Source organism: Canis aureus, chromosome 6 (genome assembly GCF_053574225.1).
Source record: "Canis aureus isolate CA01 chromosome 6, VMU_Caureus_v.1.0, whole genome shotgun sequence".
Taxonomy (NCBI): Eukaryota; Metazoa; Chordata; class Mammalia; order Carnivora; family Canidae; genus Canis; species Canis aureus.
This window is the reverse complement of record NC_135616.1, coordinates 76933297-76959398: the sequence shown is the minus strand read 5'-3', so window position 1 is coordinate 76959398 and position 26102 is coordinate 76933297. Positions and strand designations below refer to the sequence as shown.

The 26102-nt window shown below is 36.0% G+C and overlaps 1 protein-coding gene across 5 annotated transcripts in view; it reads right to left on the bottom strand.

Annotated features, from left to right (window-relative positions):
- PTPRC (protein tyrosine phosphatase receptor type C) overlaps positions 1 to 26102 on the bottom strand; it is a 126285-nt gene that overhangs the window by 19459 nt on the left and 80724 nt on the right. For all 5 annotated transcript variants that reach the window (XM_077902383.1, XM_077902384.1, XM_077902385.1 and 2 more), the window contains 8 exons: positions 21393 to 21596; positions 19594 to 19805; positions 15321 to 15381; positions 7055 to 7163; positions 6300 to 6334; positions 4308 to 4417; positions 3660 to 3750; positions 3493 to 3569 (listed from right to left, as the gene is read on the bottom strand). In XM_077902383.1, the coding sequence (XP_077758509.1) occupies positions 3493 to 3569; positions 3660 to 3750; positions 4308 to 4417; positions 6300 to 6334; positions 7055 to 7163; positions 15321 to 15381; positions 19594 to 19805; positions 21393 to 21596 (899 nt within the window). The remainder of the gene's footprint in view (positions 1 to 3492; positions 3570 to 3659; positions 3751 to 4307; positions 4418 to 6299; positions 6335 to 7054; positions 7164 to 15320; positions 15382 to 19593; positions 19806 to 21392; positions 21597 to 26102) is intronic.

Sequence of the window (26102 nt, the reverse complement as noted above, 5' to 3'; positions counted from 1 at the left end):
CCGTTAGAGTGCCATCTGTTACAATTTAAACCTTCTTACAAGCTGTATGGTTGCTTTTGGGATTTTTATTCAATTTCTTTCAATAAATCATTCTGATATGATCCCCACACTTCTTCCTTTAACTAGTTCTGGGATAGGCCACAGATTCCCTAGACTTCTTCTCTGCCTTTGTAGATAAGAGACACGATAACTTTCATTTCATTACCTACAATGTCTACTTTTTCCACTCCTTTCACCAAAGCAGAGAAGGAGTACAGAGGCAGATAAAACACTGTGCTAATTTCTTCCAAATGACCATATTCCTTAAATTCACCTCAGCAATCAGAGAAGCCCTTCAGAGAGATAACCTTTGCCCATTAGATGAAATATAGTGACATGGGACACAAAAATTCAGGATTAATATTAGTAACTTCTGGAAACTTCTACCTTATGACATGGTATTATTCATATATTAACTCATTTGACATTTATTGAGGGGCCACAATATGTCAAGCAACTATCCAAAGGCTGAAGACATGCTTTTCAGGAACTCCCAGCTCTGGTAGAGAAAAATAAGTGTAACTCAATACCCTAATTATTATATATATTTGAATAAAAATAATAAGTTTTTTTTTCCCAGAGACTATCTAAATCCTTATAAAAATCTGTTCTCAGTTTATGTTGAAAAACAATGTGGAAGAAACACTATGCACTGAAATAAAGTTTATTAGTGCTAATTGTGAAAGCCTGCAGAAATTACCAGCAGAAGCAGTTAAAATAGAAGTCAAAATTATGATGCAGTACTAGTGATTATTTTTAAATGATGACCTCACATTTCTAAGTCTTGCTTGTCATTATAAACAAGCCTTTTGATAATCATATTAAAAAGGAATAAAGTAAGTAATTGTACTGTGACTACCAGGACCACATGTCAATGGAAGAGATATTTGTTGCTTGGGAGATAACTTACAGGGGCAACAGTTAATAAGGTTACAAAACGTGTCATGTATCAAACAAAGGGGATGGGAGGCTGGACATTTCTATAGGGTAGAGCGCTGTCTCTAGGGACAGAATGCTTTAGAAGAAAAATCCCAGCTCTCATGAATGATTCACGTAAAAAAATACTTTTACATTTTTCTATCATTTTGCATAATCTGTGTGTAGAGGCTTAAATAGCATTCCTCAAAAACACATATCCAGTCAGAATGTGATTTCATTTGCAAATAGGATCTTTGTGGAAGATGAAGCTATACCCATGGAGGATGAGCCCTAAACCTAATGACTTGTGTCTATGGGAGAAAGGTGACACAGTGAGGTAGAAGCACACAAGGAAGAAGGTCACGGATGATGGAAACATAGATTAGGATGAAGGAAGGATCTCCCTGGGACCCTTCCAAGGGAGCATGGCTCTGTTGACACCTTGATTTTGGACTTTTTGTCTCCAGAAACTTCAAAGAGAATATATTTATGTTGTTTTGAGGCCACCCAGTTTGTGGCACTTTGCTATATCAGCGCTAGGAAATGAATACATCATGTGAATAAATAGATAAATATGATTTGACCATTTTACCTATTCCACTAAACGTTCATGTATTCACATAGATTCAAACAAACAAACCTCAATTTCAATTTTTTTCTTTAAGAAAAGATTGTGAATTACCTTACACACCAGCATATATAGTAGTAGCATGATATACACTGTCAACTATTTGACTGTCAAAAAATTTTTTGTTAGTCACCCTTTTGGCAGTCTGTGGAAATAAGCACCCTTCGTACATTGCTGATGGAACGTAAATTGACATGACCCTAGTGGAAGACCATTTGGAAATGTCTTTTAAAATTACAAATGTAATCTGGGTGGCTCAGTCAGTTTAGCATCTGTCTTTGGCTCAGGTCATGATCCTGGGTTCCTGGGATCAAGTCCCAAGGGGGCTCCTTGCACAGCAGGGAGTCTGCATCTCCCGCTCCCCCTCCCCTCTGTTCATGCTCTCTCTCTCTCTCGAAAATAAATAAATACAATCTTAAAAAAAATTGCAAATGCATATTCTCTTTGACCTAGAAATTTTTCTGAGGGATTTATCCTAGATATACTAAAACCCCATGTAAAATAATGAGTCAAGATTATTCATTGAACCATTGTGGGTAAAAGCAGATTAGAAAACACATTTAATGTCCATTAATATAGGAACTGATTAACTAAATCACAATTTGGCTACACCATGAATGATTTATAAAATATAGAAGAAAGAGGTACAAGTGCTCTAACCAGGGTCAGCAAACTACAACTTGTGTCTGATTTTGTAAAAAAGAAAAAAACAAAAACAAAAAAAAAATGGGAACACATTCACATTATGTATTAAAGTGTGGCCACTAAACTTCAGAACTAAGTAGTTGTGACAGAGTGGTATGTCCTGGAAAACCCAAAATACTTGTTGTCTGGCCCCTTATACAAAAAAAAAAAAAAAAAAAAAAAAAAAATTGCCACTCCCTGTTCTTGTAGTGATGTTTTACACATATATCACCTACATTTAAAAAGCCTGGCACAGAACAATGTGAATAGTATGTTAACATTTTTGGGTAAAGGAGATGATAAATAATGTTGGTGTTTTCTTGTTTATAAAGAAATTGCCTGGATAAAGAAGAAGCAACATAGAGGTTACCTCTTCTGGTAAACGGGGGCTTTGGGCAAATGGCAGAAGGAAGATTTTTTTCAGTCTTTATCTTTATACTGCTCAAGTTTTTTTTAAAAATTGTGTGATTCATCACTTATTTTACAATTATATAATAAGTAACATTTTAAAATATTTTGGATAAGTCAACCATACAAAATATTTGGTTTTAAGTAAATACAATGATCTGGGGCAATGGAGAACACCTCTGCTGAAAGGCAATGTTGTATAATTGAAGCACAAGTTTGGAGTCACACAGACCTGCGTTTGAAATCCCAACTCAATCTTGTACTGATTGAGCAAGGGAAGGATAACTAATTCACCAGAGCCTCCCAGTCCTCACCTCTGCAGTGAGCATGGTGCACGTGGTCGGGGCAAATGTGGGGCTCTTATGAGAAATACATACATGGATCCTTTAGTCTAACACCCCACACATAGTGGTCACCCAAGTACTTTAACTATTACTATCATTTTTTGGTGGAGAAAAATTCTACAATGTGCCTAGTACCAATAACAAATCATCAATAGCTATCCTAGCAGATATTAACGATTTTGTTGTTTATATCAGTGACAATAGGGGTTTACATCAAACCATTTCTTTTAACTTTTTTCTGATCTTTAAAAAGATTTATTCTTTTTCTTTATTTGATTTAAAATTCAATTTCCCAACATATTGTATAATACCCAGTGTTCATCATACAAATTATTTCTAATAATATTTCTAAAATTTTGCCATGACAAAGAAGGAATCGGATGGAATGCATGATTATAAGGAAAATGAAAATGATCAATGGCAAAATAACAAAGATGTAAAATAATCTGGCAGTTATGCATTTTTACTCACATCAATGTAACTGGCATTTATGTAATTTGACCCTGCATCTCCATTTATATCAGAGAGTTCAACACGGTTATAATCATCTGTTCAAAGAAAAGAAATATAAACAAATGAAATAATGAATAATCAAGTAGCCTAAATACATGTAAATCCAATTCTCAATGAGTACTTACAAGGAAGGATGTCAACGTAACGGTTTTTATTCTGGTTAAAAGGTTTTCGAGCATCCTTGATAGAAAACTTGCTGAACACCCGTGGAATGCTCTGAAAGACATAAAGATCCTTTGGGTCACAGCAGATTCAAGAAAAATAATTTTCTGCTGGCCACTGATCATTTTGAGCAAAGGAGACATTCTATAAGGTATTTCCTTTATGCTCATGAACAAGTCCTGTATGGTAATTGAAATTAGCATTATTAACTGTTATGCAAAAAACACCTAGAAAATGAATGATGGGCTACTTTGAGAATAAAACCCACGAGCAAGAGCAAATTCAGAATTAATTGCCACTTGAAAATTCATTTAAAAACACATACTTAGATAGTTAATTAGACTACAAGTACAAAACCAGCCAAATATGTTTTGTGACACAGCTTCATAACTGATAATGATATATGGAAGAATTATTTTGAAATATTTTCTAGTTCCATGACTATGTGTCTCTCTTTTGTTCTATAAATATGTTAATAATATCTGCTTTGACTATGTTGTAGTGTTACGTGGGACAAACTACAAAGTCAAATAGTTATATAATACCTTTAAAACAGAATTTAGGTTAATAATTGAGTAAATTTCTCATCATATATCAAGAGGAGCACACACCTGAAATTCAGCCAGAAACAGTCTTCCTTCATCAGCGATCTTCCTCTTATAAGTTTCCAACAAAATATCTGCATGGATTGGCTCCACAGTCATCAGTTGTTTTTCATCATCTTTAAACATATTAAGGATTCATGACAAGGGTTATGTCTATCTTTCAAGTGTTCATATGAATTTCACTAACTTTATAGCTTGGATTCCATTTTTCATTTCTTTCCTTCCCTCACACACTTCACCCAGAAAATCTCACTCCCATACGAGGGTTCACCTAGAAGCCTATGACATCTGAATCTTGTGCTCCAGCCCTCTTCTGGACTTTATAATAACCTTTCAGACTCTCTCCCAGAGTTTCCACACAGTTATCCTACATTTACCTCAAAGTCAAAATATTCAAAGTAAAAATAATTTTTCCTTTACTCTAGTATTCAAATCTCAGGAAACAAGATCACCACTTGCAAACTAATTTAAGGCTGTAACATTCATGCTATCCAAAGTTTCCCCCTCCCTCCGCATATCCAGTAGGTCACTGGGTGCTTCCCATCCCTTCTGTCCCTGGTCAGGTGCAAGCAGTCCTCCTCATCTGTGGAATGACAACCTCCTAACTCCTCTCCCTGTCTCTGTTTTTTTCCTCATCCTGATTTATCTTTTCAACTGCCTCAAATTTGTCTTCTGAATACACATATGAGCATGTAACTCTATTTGTTAAAAAGATTCTAATACTATTATGTGTTCCATTGCCTAAATCCAAAGTTTGAATATGTAATGCAATATAAGAATTACTATACTTTATTAGCTATACTATAGTTATAAGAGAATACGATTAATACCTTCTACTCAAGACTCAGCTTCATTTGATATTCCCTTTACACTATGCTATAAACAAGTTGCATTAATTTGTTATGCCTCCAGGGTATGGAACATATTATATGCTCTGCTTTTATAATAACTTAGTAAAGAGTAAAAATATATTAACCATAAAGAACTACAATTGTATATGGCACCTGAAAAACAAAAATTTCAGAAGAATAAGAGAATGTGAAGTGTCACACATGTAAAAAATATGTTCCTTCTATTCATGTTAGTGTTCTCTACTTTTCAGATCAAGAAAGATGTCCACTAGGGTATCTTATTGTCTGTGGAAATTTATTATCCAAATACGAGTATCACATTGGGCATGTACAGTTGCTCCTTTAGGTCTCCGAAAACCTCTGATATTCATTCATTCTGAAATTAGGGCCACCTTTCAGGTTTTATGGAGTTTGGGTAATAGGAGTACTTAAATTTTTCCTGTCCTGAATATGAGAAAATACATTTTCTTTATTGTAAACAGAGTTCCAATCTTTAACTCCACCCCCTTTTACCAGATCAAAAATCACATTTAAAATATTAAAGGAACAATGTAACAGTTGAAAAAAGAAGAGAAAAATGAAATTCCTTTCCTCTTCTAAGTCAAATTGCAACTTTTTTGTCATGTCCATTAGTGGTCCTTTAGTGGAAACAGCCACCATCCCACCGGACTTGTACACACATACTACCAAGTCTTCCACTTTGTGACTTTCAATCTGTTCTTCCATCCACCACTCCCTCATTTGTTGATCTAATGTCTCCCCACAATCTTAGAAGACCCAGATGGCTGCCTTTGCCACTCACAGTCTTCTATCTTCTATCTTTCCATAGAACCATATACATTCAATTCTATGGCATTTACCAAACTACTGTCATATTTGTTGATATTTCTGTTTTCCTCTATTAGATTTCAAACCCTTTAAGAGTGGAGTCTGTGGCCTGTCACTGCCATATCTTCAGTGCTAGCACAATATATATGTATAGAATAAATAAAAAATATATATATATATGTATAATAAATGAATTAAGTTTCATCATTATATCATCAGAATAAGTCCAGATTATATTTTTAAATTTTGAATTCTTATTTAAAATGAATGGATTCAAACATGAAGGGGATATTCACCAGTAAAAAGTAAGTATACTTACCCCTTTCAACAAGTTCCTGCTCTTCATCTAAATCACTGTGAAAATAAGAAGCGTAAGTTTATATATTTTTAAGAAACATAGAATTCAGTTGGGGTTCAATGTATATTTAATGAATCAATTCACTTTATATTTATTGAAGGAAGGAGGGAATGGAGCCAGGGAGTAAAGAGGAAAGGAGAGGAGGAAGAGAGAAGAGGGGAGAGGAAGAGGGAACGAGGAGAGAAGGGGAGGAGAGGAGGAAGGATCATGGCAGGGGAGGCAGGAAAGAATGAAGAAGAGTTGTAGGAAAGAGAGAGGAATAAAGAAAAAGTAAGGGAGGAAGACATCAACCAAGGGTTGTCTGCTAAATTCAGGTAAGTGACTAAATTATTTTATTTTTTTATTATTTTATTTTAGAATTATTTTTCATAAAATGCAGTTGTTCCTGGCCAAAGGAATACATAATTCCCTAGGTATTTTCTCTTTTCTTTTTGCCTTTATCATTTCTAGATTCCTCTGACCTACTTTGTACTAAAAGAATAAATATCTATTCTTTTCATTGGTTATTATTTTTAAAACTCTATAACATTATTAGTAAATGTAGAAAATATTAGTATTTACTATAAACCAAGAAGACTACAGTAAGTTTTTGTTCACAAGTTCATTGATGAACTGAACTTTGTGCTACTTTTCATTCTTCACTTAATTGGTTTTAAACTTACCTCTTAGATTGGTGCTTTCAGCATTATTATATTATATTGAAATCAAACTCTTACCTGGACCTCTTGTTGCGTAGGTCATAGATTTTATAGAGAACAACAAGCAGAGCTAAGAATGTCACAACGATGAGAAACACCAGAAATATAATCAGTGCTCTAGAATTATCTAGAAATGAAAAATAACATGAAGAAAGATTATTATGTCAGATATTTTGCTGAGTTCTTTGAATAATCACCTTTAAAGTATTTTCATTTTAATATGCTCATTTCTTTTGAGGCTTTCAAAGAATAAATTTTTAAAATAATACTAGATACAATAAATCCCTGATTTTGCATATTTTGCCTATATTATTCAAAACAAATAAAAGCATCTGATACTTTAAGAGAACAATTAGAATTTAGAAGAGAAACTCTCCTTCCACAAAATACTATTCCTTCTGTGATACTATCATTTCAGCTTACTTCTTTCTTTTAGTCACTCCATTTTGAAGGCATCAGAGAGGTAATCTAGTTATTATAAATCTCAGAGAGAAACTCATATAGTTTAACTTTATGTGCAGAAGTAGATAGTCTCCCAAAGGGATCCGAAAGGCTTCTGTCCCACACAGATAAAATTTCTCACCTGCTCACTGAGGTATAAAATCAATTTAACAGGGGACAAAACTGTTTCACTCTACCATTAGGAGTACTTATCCTGATGTAAATTTTCACCAAAGTTTGACATGAAACCATGCCTTTTCTGGAAGAAAGCCAGAGAACAGAGAATGTACTGGAAATATCCCTTGCCCTGGATTAATATCTTACACTTTTCACATACAATGGGAGTGCAGAAAGGAATGTAGTGAAATCCAGGGCCTCACTTCTAGAGCCAGACTGCTTGGGTTCCAATCCAAGCTCAACCACTTCCAAGGTGCGACCTTGGCTAGAATCTTTATTACCTTTGTGACTCCATTCCCTAATTCTTAAAATGAGGTTAAATGAGCTGATTTACAGTAAAAATGTGACACAGTGTCTGGGATATAATAAATAGCAATTATTCATGATTTGCAAAAAGTAGTGTTGAATCTTACTGTATGTCAAACACTGATTTAGGTACTTAAGATATCTTGGAGAACAAAACAAGGATCCTTGTCCTCATGGAAATAACTTTGTGAGAGGAAAAACAGACACTTAACAATATACATAATGAATAAGCACTTGGTAAGAGAAGTTAGAAGACAATAAAGACTATGAGAAAGTGAGGGAGATAACGAAGCAGGTATCTGAAAGTTGCATGTTTGAGGCAGAGTATAGTTAGGGCAAGAACCCAAAGGCAGGAGCATGCTGGGCATGTCCAAGGAATAGCAGGGAGACTCATGCGGCTGGAATGGAGAGAGTGAGGCAGCATGAGCTGCCACCTGAAAGTACGATGGGGAGTAGGAGGAGGCAAAGCTCAGATTTGTAGGGCCCTGAAACCATTTTAAGGATACATTAGTTTTTGAGTTAAACAGGTAGCACCTGCAAGATTTTGAACAGAGAAGTAATATGCTCTGACTAGTGCATTTTACAGATTTTTATGACAATTTGAGAATACTATAATCTAAGCAAAGTAGGGCAGTGGTTCAGACCAGGTTGGCATCTCTAGAGTTAGGAGAAATAGTCTATATAGAGTTACAATTAATGGACTGATCAGGAAGACTGTGGGTGCAACAGTTTAAACATTGCTGGTTCTTTGACATAATTAACAAAATTTATAAGCCCCTCGCCAGATTTATCAAAAAGAAAAGAGAAAGGACCCAAATAAATAAAAACACAAATGACAGAGGAGAGATCACAATCAACACCATAGAGATATAAACAATTATAAGTGAATATTATGAGCAATTATATGCCAACAAATTGAGCAATCTGGGAGAAATTAGACATATAAATTACTAAAACTGAAACAGGAAGAAATAGAAATTTTGAACAGACCCATAACCAGACAAGACATTGAATCAGTAATAAAAATCTCCCAACAAACAAGAGTCCAGGGCCGGATGGCTTTCCGGGGGAGTTCTACCAAATGTTTAAAGAAGAGTTAATACCTATTCTCCTGAAGCTGTTCCAAAAAATAGAAATAGAAGGAAAACTTCCAAACTCATTCCTTGATTCCAAAATCAGACAGAGACCCCACTAAAAAGAATTATCAGCCAATATCTCTGATGAACATGAACGCAAACATTCTCAACAGGATACTAGCAAATCAAATCCAACAGTGCATTAGAATAACTATTCATCATGATCAAGTGGATTTTTTCCTGAGCTACAGAGGTGGTCCAATATCTGCCCTTCAATTGACGTAATACACCACGTTAATAAAAGAAAGGATAAAAATCTTACAATCCTTTCAATATAGGCAAAAAAAAATTTTTTTGACAAACTACAGCATCCATTCTTGATAAAACCCCTCAATAAAGTTGGGATACAGGGAACATACTTCAACATCATAAAGGCCATATACCAAAGAGCCTCAGCAAATATCATTCTCAATGAGGAAAAACTGAGAGCTTTTCCCCTAAGGTCAGGAACACAAGAGGGATGTCCACTCTCACCACTGTTGTTCAACATTGTACTGGAAGTCCTAGCCTCAGCAATCAGACAACAAAAATAAAGAAAAAGCATCTACATTGGCAAGGAAGAAATCAAACTATCACTCTTGACAGATGATATGATACTCTATGTAGAAAACCCAAAAGATTTCACCAAAAATTGTTAGAATTTATACATAAATTCAGCAAAGTCATAGGATATAAAATCAACATACAGAAATCTGTTGCATTTCTGTACACCAATAATGAAGCATCAGAAAGATAAATCAAGGAACTGATCCCATTTACAACTGTACCAAAAATCATAAAATACTTAAAAATAAATATAACCAAAGAGGTAAAAGATCTATACACTGAGAATTGTAGGACACTTATGAAAGAAACTGAAAGAGACACACACAAAAAAATGGAAAAATATTTGAGGGGTGCCTGGGTGGCTCAGTTGGGTTGAGCCACTGACTCTTGATTTTGGCTCAGGTCATGATCTTGAGGTCATGTGATCTAGCCCTGCGTGGGCTCTGCCCTGGGCACGGAGACTGCTTAAGATTTTCTATTCCTTTCCCTCTGCCCCTCTCCCTTCATTCGTCCTCCCCACCCCCACCACATTTAAGCTTGATCTTTCTCTAAAAAGACAAACAAACAAACAAAACTAAAAGACATTCCATGCTCATGGATTGAAAGAATGAATATTAAAACATATATATCACCTACAGCAATCTATACATTCAATACAATTTGCATCAAAATAACATCAGCATTTTTCAAAGAACTAAAATAAATAATCTAAAATTTTATATGGAACTAGAAAAGACTCCAAATAGCCAAATTAATGTTGATAAAAATAAAAAGAAAGAAAAAAAGAAAGAAAGAGAAAGAAAGAAAGAAAGAAAGAAAGAAAGAAAGAAAGAAAGAGAAAGAAAGTAAAACCAAAGCAGAAGGCATCACAATTCCAGACTTCAAGCTGTATTAGCAAGCTGTGGTCATCAAGACAGTGTGGTACTGACACAAAAACAGACACACAGATCAATGGAACAGAATAGCGAACCCAGAAATGGGCCTTCAACTCTATGGCCAACTAATTTTTGACAAAGCAGGAAAGAATAGCCAATGGAAGAAAGTCTCTTCAACAAATGGTGTTGAAAAAACTGGGCAGCCACATGCAGAAGTATTAAACAGGATGACTTTCTTACACCACACACTAAAATAAATTCAAAATGTATGAAAGACCTCAATGTGATATAGGAAACCATCCAAATGCTAGAGGAGAACATAGGCAGTGACCTCTTTCACCTGGGCGGTAGCAGCTTTCTACTAGACACATTTCCAGAGGCAAGGGAAACAAAAGCAAAGATGAACTACTGGGACTTCATCAAGATAAAAAGCTTCTACACACCAAAGAAAACAATCAACAAAATTAAAAGGCAACTTATAGAATGGGAGAAGATATTTATAAATGACATATTCAATAGGAAGAAGATATTTATAAATGACATATCCAATAGAGTGTTAGTATCCAAAATCTATAAAGAATTTATCAAACTCAACACACAAAAAACAAATAATTCAGGCAAGATATGGGCAGAAGACATGAATAGACATTTTTCCAAAGAAGACCTCCAGATGGCCAACAGACACATGAAAAGATGCTCAACATCACTCATCATCAGGGAAATACACATCAAAACCATGATGAGATACCACCTCACACCTTTCAGAAGGGCTGAAATTAAAAACAGGAGACAATAGAAGTTGGTGAGGATGCAGAAAAAGGGGAAGCCTCATATACTGTTGGTGGGAATGCAAACCGGTGTAGCCATTCTGGAAAACAGTATGGAAGTTCCTCAAAAAGTTAAAAATAGAGTTACTCTACTACCCAGCAATTCCATTACTAGGTATTTACCCAAAGGATACAAAAATACAGATATAATGGGGGACGTGCACCCTGATGTTTATAGCAGCATTATCAACAATAGCTAAACTACGGACAGAGCTCATGTGTCATCAACTCGATGAATGGATAAAGAAGATGTGGTGTGTGTACATACAATGGAATATTATTCAGCCATCAAAAAGAACGAAATCTTTCCATTTGCAATGGCAGAGATGGAACTAAAATGTATTGTTAGGTGAAATAAGTCAGAGAAAGACAAATACCTTATGATTACACTCATATGTGGAATTTAAGAAACAAAACAGATGAACAGAGGGGAAGGGAAGGACAAATAAAATAAGGTAATAACAGGGAGAGGTAAACCATAAGAGACTCTTAACTATAGAGAACAAACTGAGGGTTCCTGGAGAGGAGGTGAGTGGGGAATGGGCTAACTGGATGATGAGCATTAAGGAGGGCACTTGTGTTGAGCACTGGGTGTTATATGTAAGTGGTGAATTACTGAAATTTTACTCTTCAAACCAATACTACGTTATATAGTTAACTAACTTGAATTTAAATAAAAACGAGAAAAAAAATTTAAATAAGTAAAAAGTAGATGTTATCTAAGTAAATAGTTAAGTAAGATTTTATTTACATAAAAGTAGAAAATAATAATAATTATGATGATGATAATAATAATAATAATAATAATAATAATAATAATACAGGGGATCCCTGGGTGGCTCGGCAGTTTAGTGCCGCCTTCCACCGAGGGCGTGATCCTAAAGTCCCAGGATCGAGTCCCGCATCAGGCCTGCTTGGAGCCTGCTTCTCCCTCTGCCTGTGTCTCTGCCTCTCTCTCTCTCTCTCTCTCTCATGAACAAAAAAAAAAAAAAAAAGAATTTTAAAAATAATAATAATACAAAGAATCTCAGTCAACAAACCCTCTGAGGATCACAGAACTTCTAATCAACTTTTCCTATTGTCTCACAATAGCTTTCATCTGACTGCTGATAAGAACCAAACTCTCAAGGAAACCCTCAACAAGAAAGGGGGATTCTAAAATAACAAACTGACATACAATTTCCAAAATGAGATTAACAGGAGCTCCAAAAGGACTACAGAGAAAAAAAAACTGGAGCAAAGAAAATTTCTCAGAGATTGAAGTCACAAAAGCCTATAGTATCCAGGAAAATAAATGAAAAAGACCCAAGCAAGACCGAGAATAAAGAGGAAAGTCTAAAAGTTCCAAAGGGAAAAAAAGTATGGGAATATAGAAAAAGAACGAGAAATGGGATGGCATTAGAAAGTAATGCCAGATGTAGGAGAACAAAACAGAAATACTTTTTCAAGTCTCGATTTTTTTAACTTAGAATTTTACACCAAGTCAAAATATTGATCAAGTGCCAGAGTAGAACCAAGCATTGCATTTTCATGTGTGCAAGAACTAGAATATTTTCTTCTTACGCTAGAGAATATATACCACTACATTTTTTTAAAAATGAAATTCAGATGTAGCCATTCTAAAACAGGAAACCAAAGAAGGTAAGTTTTACGACAGCCCCTGAGCTGTCCACCTAGGGAGTCCACTTCAGTGCAGGAAGAAAGGGGCCCCAGCAGTTCAACTGGGAATGTTGTCAAAATACAGATGATGAAATCTTATGCCAGAGAAGCTCAGCAATACTTTTCTAGAAGGTGTATTCTTGGCAAGTCACAACCTGAGACCTCCCCTGGAGACGATGTCACTATTAAAAAGTCACTATATTATTTATCTCTAATAAAGATGCCATTGTGAGCAAAAAGTCAATAAAACTTTTTCTGTGTTATGGAAGGAAGGCCATGGGATGACTCTCTAGCTCCACGGACATGGAAATCTGGTAAAAGTGGGTGATCAGCTGTTAATAGGCAACATTCCTAATGGTGAAAAAGACCCTTGATTGCTAACCTGAATCTGGACAGGGAGGTTTGTGTATGAACTACACTGTCCTGGGAGAAGCCCTAGCTTTAGGTGTCCCTGAGCGGAGTCACCCAGGGCAGCACATCTCATCTCTGGACACACTCCTGCTGACGTGTCTGGAAGCCCTGCCTGTGGAACTATTCTAAGAGATATTGGTTCCTTTCTTAACATGGAGCTGCTAAGCCAGGACATCTCTCACCACCACACACATGATCTGATGCTCTCACTTGCCCCAGGGAGGGTGGCAGTACAGCTCTGGCACTGCCATGTGCACTGCTACTATCATTGCTGCTGCCAGCCTTCCTTGCTGGCACGCTCTGTTTCCTGTTCTGTGTCTCTCTGAGCGAAGTGGTGTCATGTCTGGCTTATTAAGATGTGATTGTGCAATGTCCAGTTGAGTCTGTGACGACACCCCCCCCCCAGGAGTGGGTGCTGCAGCTCTAAGTGACCTGCAAGGTAGAAAACAATTCAACGAAGCTGTTTTTATTGTAAGGAATCATAAAAGAAAAAGACTTATATGAAAATAAAATCAAAGCCCTCTCACTGAATTTGGCGGGCATTTCATATTGGCAGCTTTTCTTTTGACCTTTGAGTAGAAAGAAGAAAACTGTACAAGGGCCTTAGGAAAGCTATTTGGAACACGAGCTTTCATAGCTTTTGGAAAAGAAGGCATTAGTGATTGTGCAGATGCATAGGTGTGTAAGAGAGTAAAACTGAGACGGTGCAATGATAGCATCAAAAATTGTCTACGGTTGATAACACAACACATAGAGATTTAAATAATTTAATTTAATTTAATTTAATTTAATTTAATTTAATTTACAAGCCAACAACCAGAGAAACTTAAAATAGTGTAGTAAGTCTTCTTCCTCGATAGGATCAGATCAATGGGCAATGTTAGTAACTCTAGAAAGAATAGCAGCTAATACTCTTGACATATACTGAGGGAGCTATAAGGAGAAGTGAAAATAGAAATGGTGAAAAGTGGTCATCTCAGCGAGCAGGACAATGAGGAGTGGGGAGTGGTGATATGCACCTGTTATTTTCATTATTATGATGACATTTAAATTTAAGTGATTTTTAAAATCTGCAGCTTTATTTTGATTAAACTACTTAAAATATTAATGATAAAAAATTAAATAGCCATATTGCTATTAAGCAGTGCTTATCTTAGCTTTAGTTAAGTTAAACCAGGACAGATTTGTATCTAAGGCCTGCTTCTACCGAGCTTACTTTGGAGGGACAGAATAAGATAAAATGAGTAACAATCTCTAAAACAGTACACGAAACAAACCTGCCGTGTTAACAAACATGAAAAAATGTCATAAACCTAATTGAATTTTAAGTCTACACAGATAAATCCTCTTATGAATTATGTTATGAAATCAATGAGCCCTTTAATAATTGAATCTCCTAATTGAATTTAAAATACTGTATTTTACAGGGAACAAAGTGATGGTTGTCTATGGGAAGAGAGGTAGGGGGATGGGTAAAATGGGAGAAGGAGAGAGGGAGGCCAGGCTTCCAGTTATGAAATGAATAAATCAGAATAAAATAAAATAAATCAGAATAAAACGCACAGCGTAAAGAATATAGTCAATGATATCATAATAGCTTTTTTGCATGGTGACAGATGGTAGCTTGTGGTGAGCACAGCATCATGTATGGATTGTTAAATCACCGTGTTGTACAACTGAAACTACTGTAACATTGTGTGTCAACTATACTCAGATAAAAAGTTAAAAATAAAATAAAATACTGTATTTTATTTACCTATACATGTTTTTCAGACAACTTAAAATACTATGTTTATGGAAAATATATGAACATTTAAAAATTAAATATAAGTTTGAATATAAAATAAAGCTTAAGTGCTAATATATATTTAATAGAATTATAATAAATAGCCATGTAATGACTTACAAGATGTTGTGTGAGAAAAATTTTGTGAAGCTCCATCAAATTTTCCATTGTTATAGTAGACCTGAATTTCAATAGTAAAAGAGAAAATAGTTTTCCAATGTAAATTTATTTATGTAGCACATACCTTACTTCTCATACAATGCTATTTACTTTAATATATACAGGATAACTTTAAAATCAAAATCAAGGTTAGGTCAATATGTTGTTATCAAATATTTTTTAACAGAAAATATTTAACAGTGAAAAAGTCAAGGAAATATTAGCCTATTTAGCAGTAATAATAATAATAATAATAATAATAATAATAATAATAATGGTTATAATCAGCAAGAATAAGTGAAACTGAAGATATAAAATCCACACATCAAAGTATTCAAATCTTTAAGGTAAAATTCCCTATTGATAAGCTAATATCTTTACATTGGCAAATTTGGAAAATATGGATCTAAGTTTTTACCCTTTGGAGGATATAAAAATCCCTAGTATTCACAGAGTATTTGTAAACATTCATTATACATTGAGCTATAAAAAATACTTTATAAATTCCAAAAAGTAGGAATTGTAAAAGCTAATTATCTTTTTACAGCTAATAATTAATAACAATAAAATCCAAGCACCAGAAATGCAAAAACACTCTCTTTAAAAACAGATAAATTAAAAACTCTTTCAAATTGCAGATATAAATTCTTTGAAAGTTATCAATAACAAGAACATTCTACTTTAAAATCCACTCATTAAACTTTATGTCAGTCACTTAAAAATTAGTAACAAATAACACAGTCATGGCATACAGTCAAAATTTTACCAAAGGACAGTTCATAGCTTTAACTTTTCTTTTTTTGTTATTTTGTTGTTAGATAATAAAGATAGAAAGAGATGGACAGAAAAGTACTTTTAATCCCAAATTACCAGGAGAACATAAAAATAAATCCACGTTAATTAAGTATGATGAAAACAACTTTATCAATCTACTAACCAGAGATCACAATGAAGAATAAAGCTAAGGTGATTGGTTCCTTGTGATGGCATAAATTTTGTAGTGGAGACAAAAAGAAACATGAAAATGAATTATGTAATGTGCAATGAAGAAAACAAGAGACAATCTTCTGGAGGGCAGAGAAAAGAATGAATTACTAAATAATTATATACCAATTTAAATTTGAAGATTGTATTTTAATATGATGTTTACCTGTATTTTTCCAGAATAACTTATCATATTGACAAATAGGAGAAGAAAATTCTAGAGAGAGAAGAGCATCAGATAAAGTACCTAAATATATGTACTTGAGAAACTAAAAAGAAATAGAATTTAATGGGTGGGTGCTGGAAAAGTAATGGGAGATGAAATATAACGTATATGATATGTGATAACAAAATATTTCTTTTATATGGACTATTCTTTGGAAAAAAAGTGTAAAATATCTGAAAGCACAATGATATTGAAAGAAAATGTAAATGGTTCAGAAAGAATTCCTCTGTGTTAAAAGGCTTAATTAAAACAAATTACTCAGAGAACAAATCATCCCTGTTCTATTTAAAGTTATAAAATGTAGAAAAACAGGAAAATGTCTCCAATGTGCTTTATCAGGTTAGCACAACCTTTATACCAAAATATAATAAGAATGATGCATGGCCACGCCTATGCCAAATGCCTATGCCCACTACCTCTACCCCCTTATTGAGTGATCTCATTGATGAATATCCATTCATAAAGACAAAAAAAAAAAATAAGCTATTTAATTCAATTATACTTTCAAGGAATAATGCACAACAACAGAGCACGATTTTCTCTTGGAATGTGACATGGTTTAGCATCACAAAACCTATTACTATAATTCACCATATAAACAAATCACATCATGTCATCACAACCATGGCATCATCTAATATAGTGCAATTGAAACATTTGATGTCTCTGATTAAACAAACAAGAAGAAAGGTTACATATTTATATACATTATAATATATAAAATATATTATAAGAAATATATAATATATACATATGTATATATAAATGTATATAATATGTATAATATATTATTATATATATGAACATTTCTTTAAGTGATAAAGGATATGAAACCAATTGTCAACATTATATTGAAGAGTCAACTATTGACTGTGGAAATTTTCATTAAATCAGAAATAAAACTGATAAATTTGGCTAAATAAAGGTAAAAGGAAAAACTGTGTGTCTTAAAGTATTATAAATAAAATTTAGAAACAAACTCCAGACTGGGAATAAAACTTGCAACTCATAAGACAAAGATTTGAATATCATCAATATCTGAAAAGTTCCCCAAATAAAACTAGGCAAAGGATGTAAAGAGTATGTTACCACAGGAGCCATAATAGTAACAACAAAAACTATATTTATCTTCAACAGCAAAACAAAGAGACGTCAATACCATATTTCACCTACTAAACATCAAAGAAAAAGGACATGCCCAGTATTGGTGAGACTCTCAAGAGCAGTCACTTCATATACTGTAATAGGAAGGATAATTTGGTAAAATTATCGCAGAAAAAAAAAATCATCGCAAAAACTCTTAAAATACATGTAAATTCCTTTTGACCCCAAACATTTGTTATCAGGAATTCATTTAAACAGAAATGGCTAAAGACACATTCAAAGATTTTGCTTTTTACCCGTAAGTGTGTTTGTGGATTGTTGATTATAGCAGAGATGAAAACAAACACAGTTCATAGAACGTGATAAAGCCATATGATAAAAATCTTATACGACCATTAAAAATTGCATAGTAGCAGAATATTTAATGTGGAAAAATGTTCACGATGTAGTGATATATGAAAAAGTGTGTGTTCAGAATGTTGATAATATATAAGCTGCGTACATATAAATATGCATCACATGGGATGGAAGTTGTGAGATAATGGAAAATATATTTTGGTCTCTGCCTGGTTCCTGTTTCAGGAACAGAACTCCTGAAACCCTTAGAATTTCCCTGATAGGAGTGTCTTTCATTCTAACGAGGTGAATGAATGGGCTCCCGACCGAGGGCTAGTCATTGGAAGGATAAAGCCATGAGTAGAAGCTTGGAATTTTCAGCCCCGCCGCCCATTATCTCAAGAAGGTAGAAGGGCTGAAAATGAAGTTAACGGCTGATTATTAATCTTTCCAATCGATTTTTTAAAAATCTCCAAAGAACAAAGTTTTGGGGAGCTATCAGATGGCAAACACACCCACATCAGGAGAGTGATGCACCCCAACTTCATGGGAACTTCATGGGAACAGAAGCTCCCGTGTGTGGAGCCTTCTCAGACATCACCCTACATAGCTCTTCTTCTGAATGCTCATTTGCATCCTTTATCAGATCCTTTAATAAGCTGGTAAATGTAAATAAGCATTTCCCTGAGTTCCATGAGCCACACAAATAATCAGACCTAAGGAGAGGGTCATGGGAATCCCTGATTTGTAGCGAAGTTGGACAGAAGTTGAAGGTAACCTAGGGACCAACTACTTGCACTTGGCATCTGAAGTGGGGTGGGAGCAGTCTTGTGGGACTGAGCCCTTAACTATCTCCAGGCGGATAGTGTCTGATTTGACCTAAATTGTAGGACACCCAGCTGGTGCCATGAAGACTTGCTTGATACGGGGAAAAGCCCCCACCCATTTAGTGACCTGAGGTGTCATCAGTGTAGTCTTGCCTGTGAACAGTACAGGAGACTCACAGAGGACACAGAACAGAAGACTGAGCTGGGGTTTTTCCCTACAACCAGGGCAAAGATGGAGTTTTTTCATTTTCGAGGTACATTCACAAAATGATTAGTAGACACTAAGCTTACGGGTGAGTCTTTTCATTCCCCATGTTCACTGGTATTTCGTAATGTCTATTTCTACTGTTTTCTAACCTGGATGTACCTGTAAGATATTTTGTAATTAAAAAATTCATGTTAACAAAGACAAAAAGTCAAGGTAAATACAAGATTTGACAAAGTCATATGCCACGGCATTAAAATGTTGTGCTTCTTGACACAGGAGCAATACTTTTGCTGTAAGTAAATCATTTTGAAGGTCAAAAATATTCCAACAAAATATTTACCTGAAACCACTATTTTAAGAACTAGAGATGCAGAGTTTGGAGTTAAACATAAGGCATTTCTAAGTCTTCATTAGACTTTAAATGTGATTTCATTAGACACAGAGTTTCTCCAGCTCACATGAACGCTGATCTTAGTATTATTTAAGTAGGACCTAACAGTCATATGATGTATATCAGTACTACAGTGACTATAGAAGTCATACTCTTACCTTAAACTTATATTCTGTTGAATAGTGAAGATTTTCTACAAGGAATTCGCAAGCTTTGTTAAGCAAATCATTAACCAGGACATCTCCAATTCTGATTTGCAGGTGGTAGTTGCCATTCTTGGGGCCATTATAGGCAGCAGGAGGCTTACACCTCACTTGCACACTATTATCTGACTTCCGTGAAAAATGTAAGTCCCTGACTGGGCCTGGATCTATCAAAATGAAGAAACATTTGTTACTTTAGTCCCTTTGCAAATGCATATTTAAATCACTGGGCAATATACGTGTACAATGTAAATTATCTTAAGTGTTGATTTTGCGGGTTATGGATGAGGAAGTTATAATAGCATATACATCAAAACGCTGTAACAAAACACCTAAAGATAAGCCACCTAGTCATTTAATAAATATTAGCATATATGTTGTACTTGAAGTCATGAGAGTTTATGCCACCCCCTAAGGGGAGTATATAGAATTAGAGGAGAGAAGGAAAGAAAGGGAAGTGGAGAGGAGGGGAAGGAAGGGGCAGGGAGAGAAGAGAATGATACGGGACCCTGAGGGCCTCTATAAAGTCCAGTACCTCCATTTTTTTTTTTTGAGATTTTTGTTTTTAAGTAATCTCTACACCCAACATGGGGCTCGAACTCACAACCCCAAGATCAAGAGTTGCATGCCCTACCCCCTGAGTGAGCCAGCCAGCTGCCCCGAGCTCCTCTGTTCTTGAGGTACGTACAGGACCCTAGTAACCACCTGGCTGGCTGCTTTCTTCAGGAGCAGCAACAAATTATCTTTGTTTTCTGTGACTTCACAGAAATTTAGGAAAATAAACCTATAAAGCTCAAGGATCTGGACTTTTTTTTTTTTAAGTTTTATTTATTTATCTGAGTAGACAGAGTGAGCGAGAGAGAAAGCGTGCATGCAAGAGCGGCAGGGAGAGAGAGGCAGGCTCTCGCTGGGTAGGGAGCCCAACGCAGGGCTCGATCCCAGGACCTTGAGGTCAGGGCTTGAGCTGAAGGCAGGTGCTTAACCAGCTGAGCCACCCAGGCACTCTGAGGATCTGGACTTTTAAAACCAGAACCTAACCGACATTACATTTCATTAAAAGCATTCTACTGTCAGCCCCGAATAAGACAATTTTTTTTTCATGAGCCTGGTGCCAGATACTGGCTGACACCGGGGCGTTTCTTCCTTCCTGACTTCCTTCCTCTCCTGAGAGATAGATTTAGCTTTAGATCCTGGAAACTATAACTACATCATACAGTTGGCAAGAGGCCTTTGAAAGGAAACTTCGAATGCAAATATGCCATAAAATAAAATAGGTAGTTAAGCGTAACAAAGAGAAGAAAAGGCCAATAAAGTAGTATGTTTTATAAGGTGGTTTGTCAGGTAAGCAGAGGTTAGCAAGTGAACGATTTGCTCTCCGAGTGAGACGTTATTGGGCATCTGATTACAGTTAGTATTTCTAGATACTAAAGAAAACAATAGATCATGCATTTTTATCTAAGTTGATTAGGTACCTAAATGGCCTGAAATCTTAAAAATTGTACCAGTTAATATGCCCTCATGCTTCATTCTTATGATTCTATGATAATACACAAGGAATACAGAGAACCCAGGGTATCAGTTTTCAAATCACTGTATTTTAAGTCATTATAAACCCTAGATGTTAACACATGAGCCACTGAGCCACGTCAATGTGTTTCCCAAATGAAGCATAAGGATGGATGGATGCTGTACTCAAAAGTTCATACTTCGCTCCTTGCCTTTCACAGGACAAAAAAACAAAGCATATAACTTACTTGATTCATTTGTCTTAACATCACACACTTCACAACTTCCTTCACGTCGCACTTTTCCATTGGTGTAGGCTTTTACTGATACCCTGTACTTTGTATAAGGGTTCAACTGTTGCAGTTGATGTTGTTTCACTGTTTCACCCAACTCTTGGCACATTTCCTGATGAAAGTAAGCTTCTTCTTGGCCAGAGGCATGTGACTGAATCTCTATAAGGGAAAAAAAGGAAGCATTACAAATGAAAGAAGGAGCATTCTGAATGTAGGGATGAGCCTGACACGAGCAGCAGATTCTGGCCAGAAGGTGTAGGGGACATAGGACCAAGCCGTAGAGTTAGCATTTGTTAAACTGCAAATTCACCAGCTACTATTTTTGAGTAGCCGAGTGGCATCAGTCAAGACGTATTAAAAGAAGATCAAAGTTGACATCATGAGGCTGGATAGCAATTACGTGATAACATGATGATCTTGATGATGATGATGATGATGATGATGATGATGATCAAAATAATGAATAGATAGATCATCCTATGTGCCAAGCACAATCATACGTGGTGTACACGGATTCATTAGCACCAGAGGCCAGTTCTCTTAATATCATCACATTTTACAGATGAGAAAACTGAGCCATAGAAACACTAAGCAATCAGCCCGTGAGCTCACAGGAAAGGAGGAACAGAGTCAGGATGGGAACCAGGCTTTGAGGTTCCAGAATCTATGCTCTTGTCTTCACCACTGTGCATACTGTCTGGTGCGGAAGAAGGGACAAGGGTTTGCAGTGGGGCCAAGACGGTTTTTTGGTCTTGGACACCTCACTTCTCTGGTCCAGCTTGCTGTGCCTGTGGACTTGCCAAAATAGTATCAGAAAAGATCTAACACGTACTAATTTCTTGTCTCCATAATACGGAGATTCTACATAATATCTCTACTTTACCACGGAATCCTAAATAAGTAAGATACGGTGCTCCAACCTGAGGGTCTATTTTCCCAGAAATCCCCAAAGCGAGAGTTAACTGAGGCACACTTGCCAGCTCAGTTCTACTCTCTCCCCAGTTAGAATTCTCTTTGAGGGCAGGAAAGGTGTGAGCTCACGAGAGGGGCAGGCACCCAAACCCCCACTTCCCCACCCCCTCTCACAGCTTCTGCATGCTCCTTCCATGGCATCTGGCAGCTAGAACGATGCCCAACTTCTTACTCAGCTAAAATCTAAATATCAAGATGCTGTTATCAAGGCCATTCTGGCTTCCACTCAGTGACCTAATTTTGTATGTTTGCATATATAACCTCACAACCTTTCTGTATCAAAATGGTTCATTTATGTAGTTCTATGAAGCTTTTATCCTAGCTCATTTGATAAAAGTCAAATTTCTGATTTAATTTTGAAGAATGTGTTGTTCAAAAGATACTGCTATTTGGGAATTAAAGTTTTCAGTGCTTAAAAAGGTGGTTCAGAATGTTCATTTCCAGTTGAAAAGGGTTTCAAGCTTTTGGTTGCAATGCCAAGATATTTTATGTGCACATCTCTACCTCTTCTACTTTGTCTAAAGGACACTGAATCCAAAAGCACATGGTGTACAGAACATGTTAAGGATTAACTTGACATAGTACTTTGAAATTTGTCTTTTCTTAGAGCAACAGAGAGACAGACCTAACTTTCAAGTCACATATGTTACACTTAAGGGTTAGAAAGACACTGGCTTCCTTACTTGTCATTTCCTTTTTTTTTTTTTTTTAATATATCAATACCTCAGGAAATCCATTAACAGCTTCCTAGATGGCTCTAAAGTATCTTCTTGAACACTATGCCACATAGTGTAAACCTGTTGATCCCCAAAGAATTTTGTGCTGGAATGAAAAGAAAAAAAAATAGCCTTTTCCTGGAGAAGAAGAAGAAGAAGAAGAAGAAGAAGAAGAAGAAGAAGAAGGAGAAGGAGAAGGAGAAGGAGAAGGAGAAGGAGAAGGAGAAGGAGAAGGAGAAGGAAAGAAGAAAAGAAGAAGAAGAAGAAGAAGAAGAAGAAGAAGAAGAAGAAGAAGAAGAAGAAGAAGAAGAAGAAGAAGGAGGAGGAGGAGGAGGAGGAGGAGGAGGAGGAAGAGGAGGAGGAAGAGGAGGAGGAAGAGGAGCAGGAGGAGGAGGAGGAGGAGGGGGAAAAGAATAAAAAGAAAAAAAGATATTATACAAAATTTCCAGCAACATTATTACAATCTTGAAGGGTGCAGACTGGTTTCAGTAACCTTTAAAAATAATACTTTAAAAAAAATAAAATTAAATTAATACTTTGGATGCAACAAAGCATAGAAGTCTGTTCTCCATTGTTGAGAGCTTGGCACCTTTAATTAAGCTAATACAAAATACTTCAGTGCCCCAAAGTAGCTCATGCTAAAAACATCACAACACAGTAACAAAAAGAGCTGCTGAATTTGAACATTTTTCAGAAGTTCTGTGACCCTCAGTTGCATCATATGAACTATGAATACATTTATGCAGCTCTCCTTTCAGCATTATTATTGAGATGTTTAAGAGAATCTTAAAATATTACAAAAACGGGCAGCCCAGGTGCCTCAGTGGTTTAATGCCGCCTTCAGCACAGGGCCTGATCCTGGAGACCCGGGATCGAGTCCTACGCCGGGCTCCCTGCATGGGGCCTGCTTCTCCCTCTGCCTGCTTCTCTCTCTCTCTCTCACTCTGTGTCGCTCATGAATAAATAAAGAAAATCTTTAAAAAAAATTACAAAAACACCCAATGAACAGAAGAAACTAAATAAATGTTAATACCACTTTCCTCCTCTTTCAATACCTAACATTCAGAGACCTTGAAATGAATGAATTTTGAAATAATGAAATCAAATGTAATACCTAATTTTAAAAAGTAATATAAACCGCAATAGCTTCATTCCTGTGAATTTTTTAGAGATTTATGTATTTATTTTAGAGAGAGAGAGAGAGAGAGCGTGGAGGGGTGAGCGGCAGAGAGAATCTTCAAGCAGACTCTGAGTGCAGAGCTTGATCCCAGGACCCTGAGATCATGACCTGAACCAAAATCAAGAGTCAGAGGCTTAACCAACGGAATCACCCAGGAGCCCCAGTCCTGTGGATTTTGAATAGTGACATTATTTGAAATAATGAGAATGGTTAAAAGAATCACTTTAACAATATTATAATCCTATCAACTTCATGATAAAATGGAAGGGGATCCCATGGCAGATGTTTGAGATTAGTGGAGGAACAGAAGAATGCTCTTCTGCTTAGGGCAGTTGATTTTGATAGCTATAGGGGAGAACGGACTGTGTGTAGGCTGGTTCCAAATGGTTCTTCAAGCAGGTGCAGGATCCAAGGCAGAGGTTGGATTCAGTTATCAATCAACAGTTTTGGAGGAAAGAACACACATACCGCCATATGGGCCCGCTCGCCCTTTTCCTCCTCCCAATCCTGTTCAAGTGTTACATTATTTAAATGTATTTAAGCCACATATTTGGGTAGCTCTAAATAAAAAGGAGCCACACTAGTTGCAAAAAAAATAAAAAATAAAAAACTTGTCAGTCTGCTAATAAATAATTACACCCCCCTTAACCTGACTTCTTAAAATACAGGCTTAAAAAACTGTACAGAGTACAAAGGGCAATAAACACTGCTCATAAATTTTCACCATATACCCTTCCGTACAAAATACTCTGTGGCAGACAGTGTAGAAAAGAAAGAATGCAGAGCAAGGAGTAGTGAGTAGAAGATTCAGAGGAGAGAAAAGAAAGCCAGACAATGTGTCCACGCAGAATCCAAACCAAGAAAGTTTGTACAAGTGATGTCTGATGAAGCAGCAAGTATCTAATTGTCTTGCTATTTTTTCCTCCTGCGATTTCCATTTTTTCCTTTCTCTTAGACTTAACTTTTGAAATTACCATAACATCAAATACAAGACATATATTTCTTCTCCACAACCGTTGAGCCCTCTTCTGCTAATTTGAAAATGCATTGTGTATTTGACTTTGCTTTACTAGTTTCATTATTAAGATTCAAACAATCGGCAGCATTAATGTCACTAAAATATAAAACAACATGCTAAAAATAAGTGATTTCAGCATTTTAAATTTATGTCTGTTTTGCCCACCAAACAGAGAGATGGAACTCTGTGTGATGTTTGGCTCGGCGCTACTGTAGAGCTGCAAGTAAGGGATTGGCAAGTGGGTCATGTCATGTGCTGAGTCTGCTTGGAGAGGGTCCACTGATGCTTGCATTTTTCTACAAGCATTTTGGATACTTTAAGTTATCTGGGAGATGTTTTTCTCTTAAATAGCTTCTCATTTGGAGGACTCATGGTTGAACGAGACATAGCACATTTTGGGGGGCAACATTTATGTCCCCAAAGCCTAACTAGAACTATGTTCCAAGATTCCATCTGCCACCAAACTGGCTTCCATGACTAAATGGGTACATGTTCATTTTTATTTACCCGATATTTTGTGTGCATCACCAGGAGCAAGGTTTGGAAGGCATTTGTTTGATTGTTTCTTTCCAGGCCTGAATAATGAGTTCAAACCGTGCAACTCACATATATTTGGAAGACAATAATGAGTATTATCTTCCGGAGATTTTCTTTCTCCAGACTTTGGAGTTAAAGATTGGAAGTTACATCAGGAAAGATAAGCAAATATTGGGGATGTTCTGGGCTTTAGTCATGTCAGAGGCTGGAGAGCCCATAGTGAGTAGAGGCTGTTCTAAAAT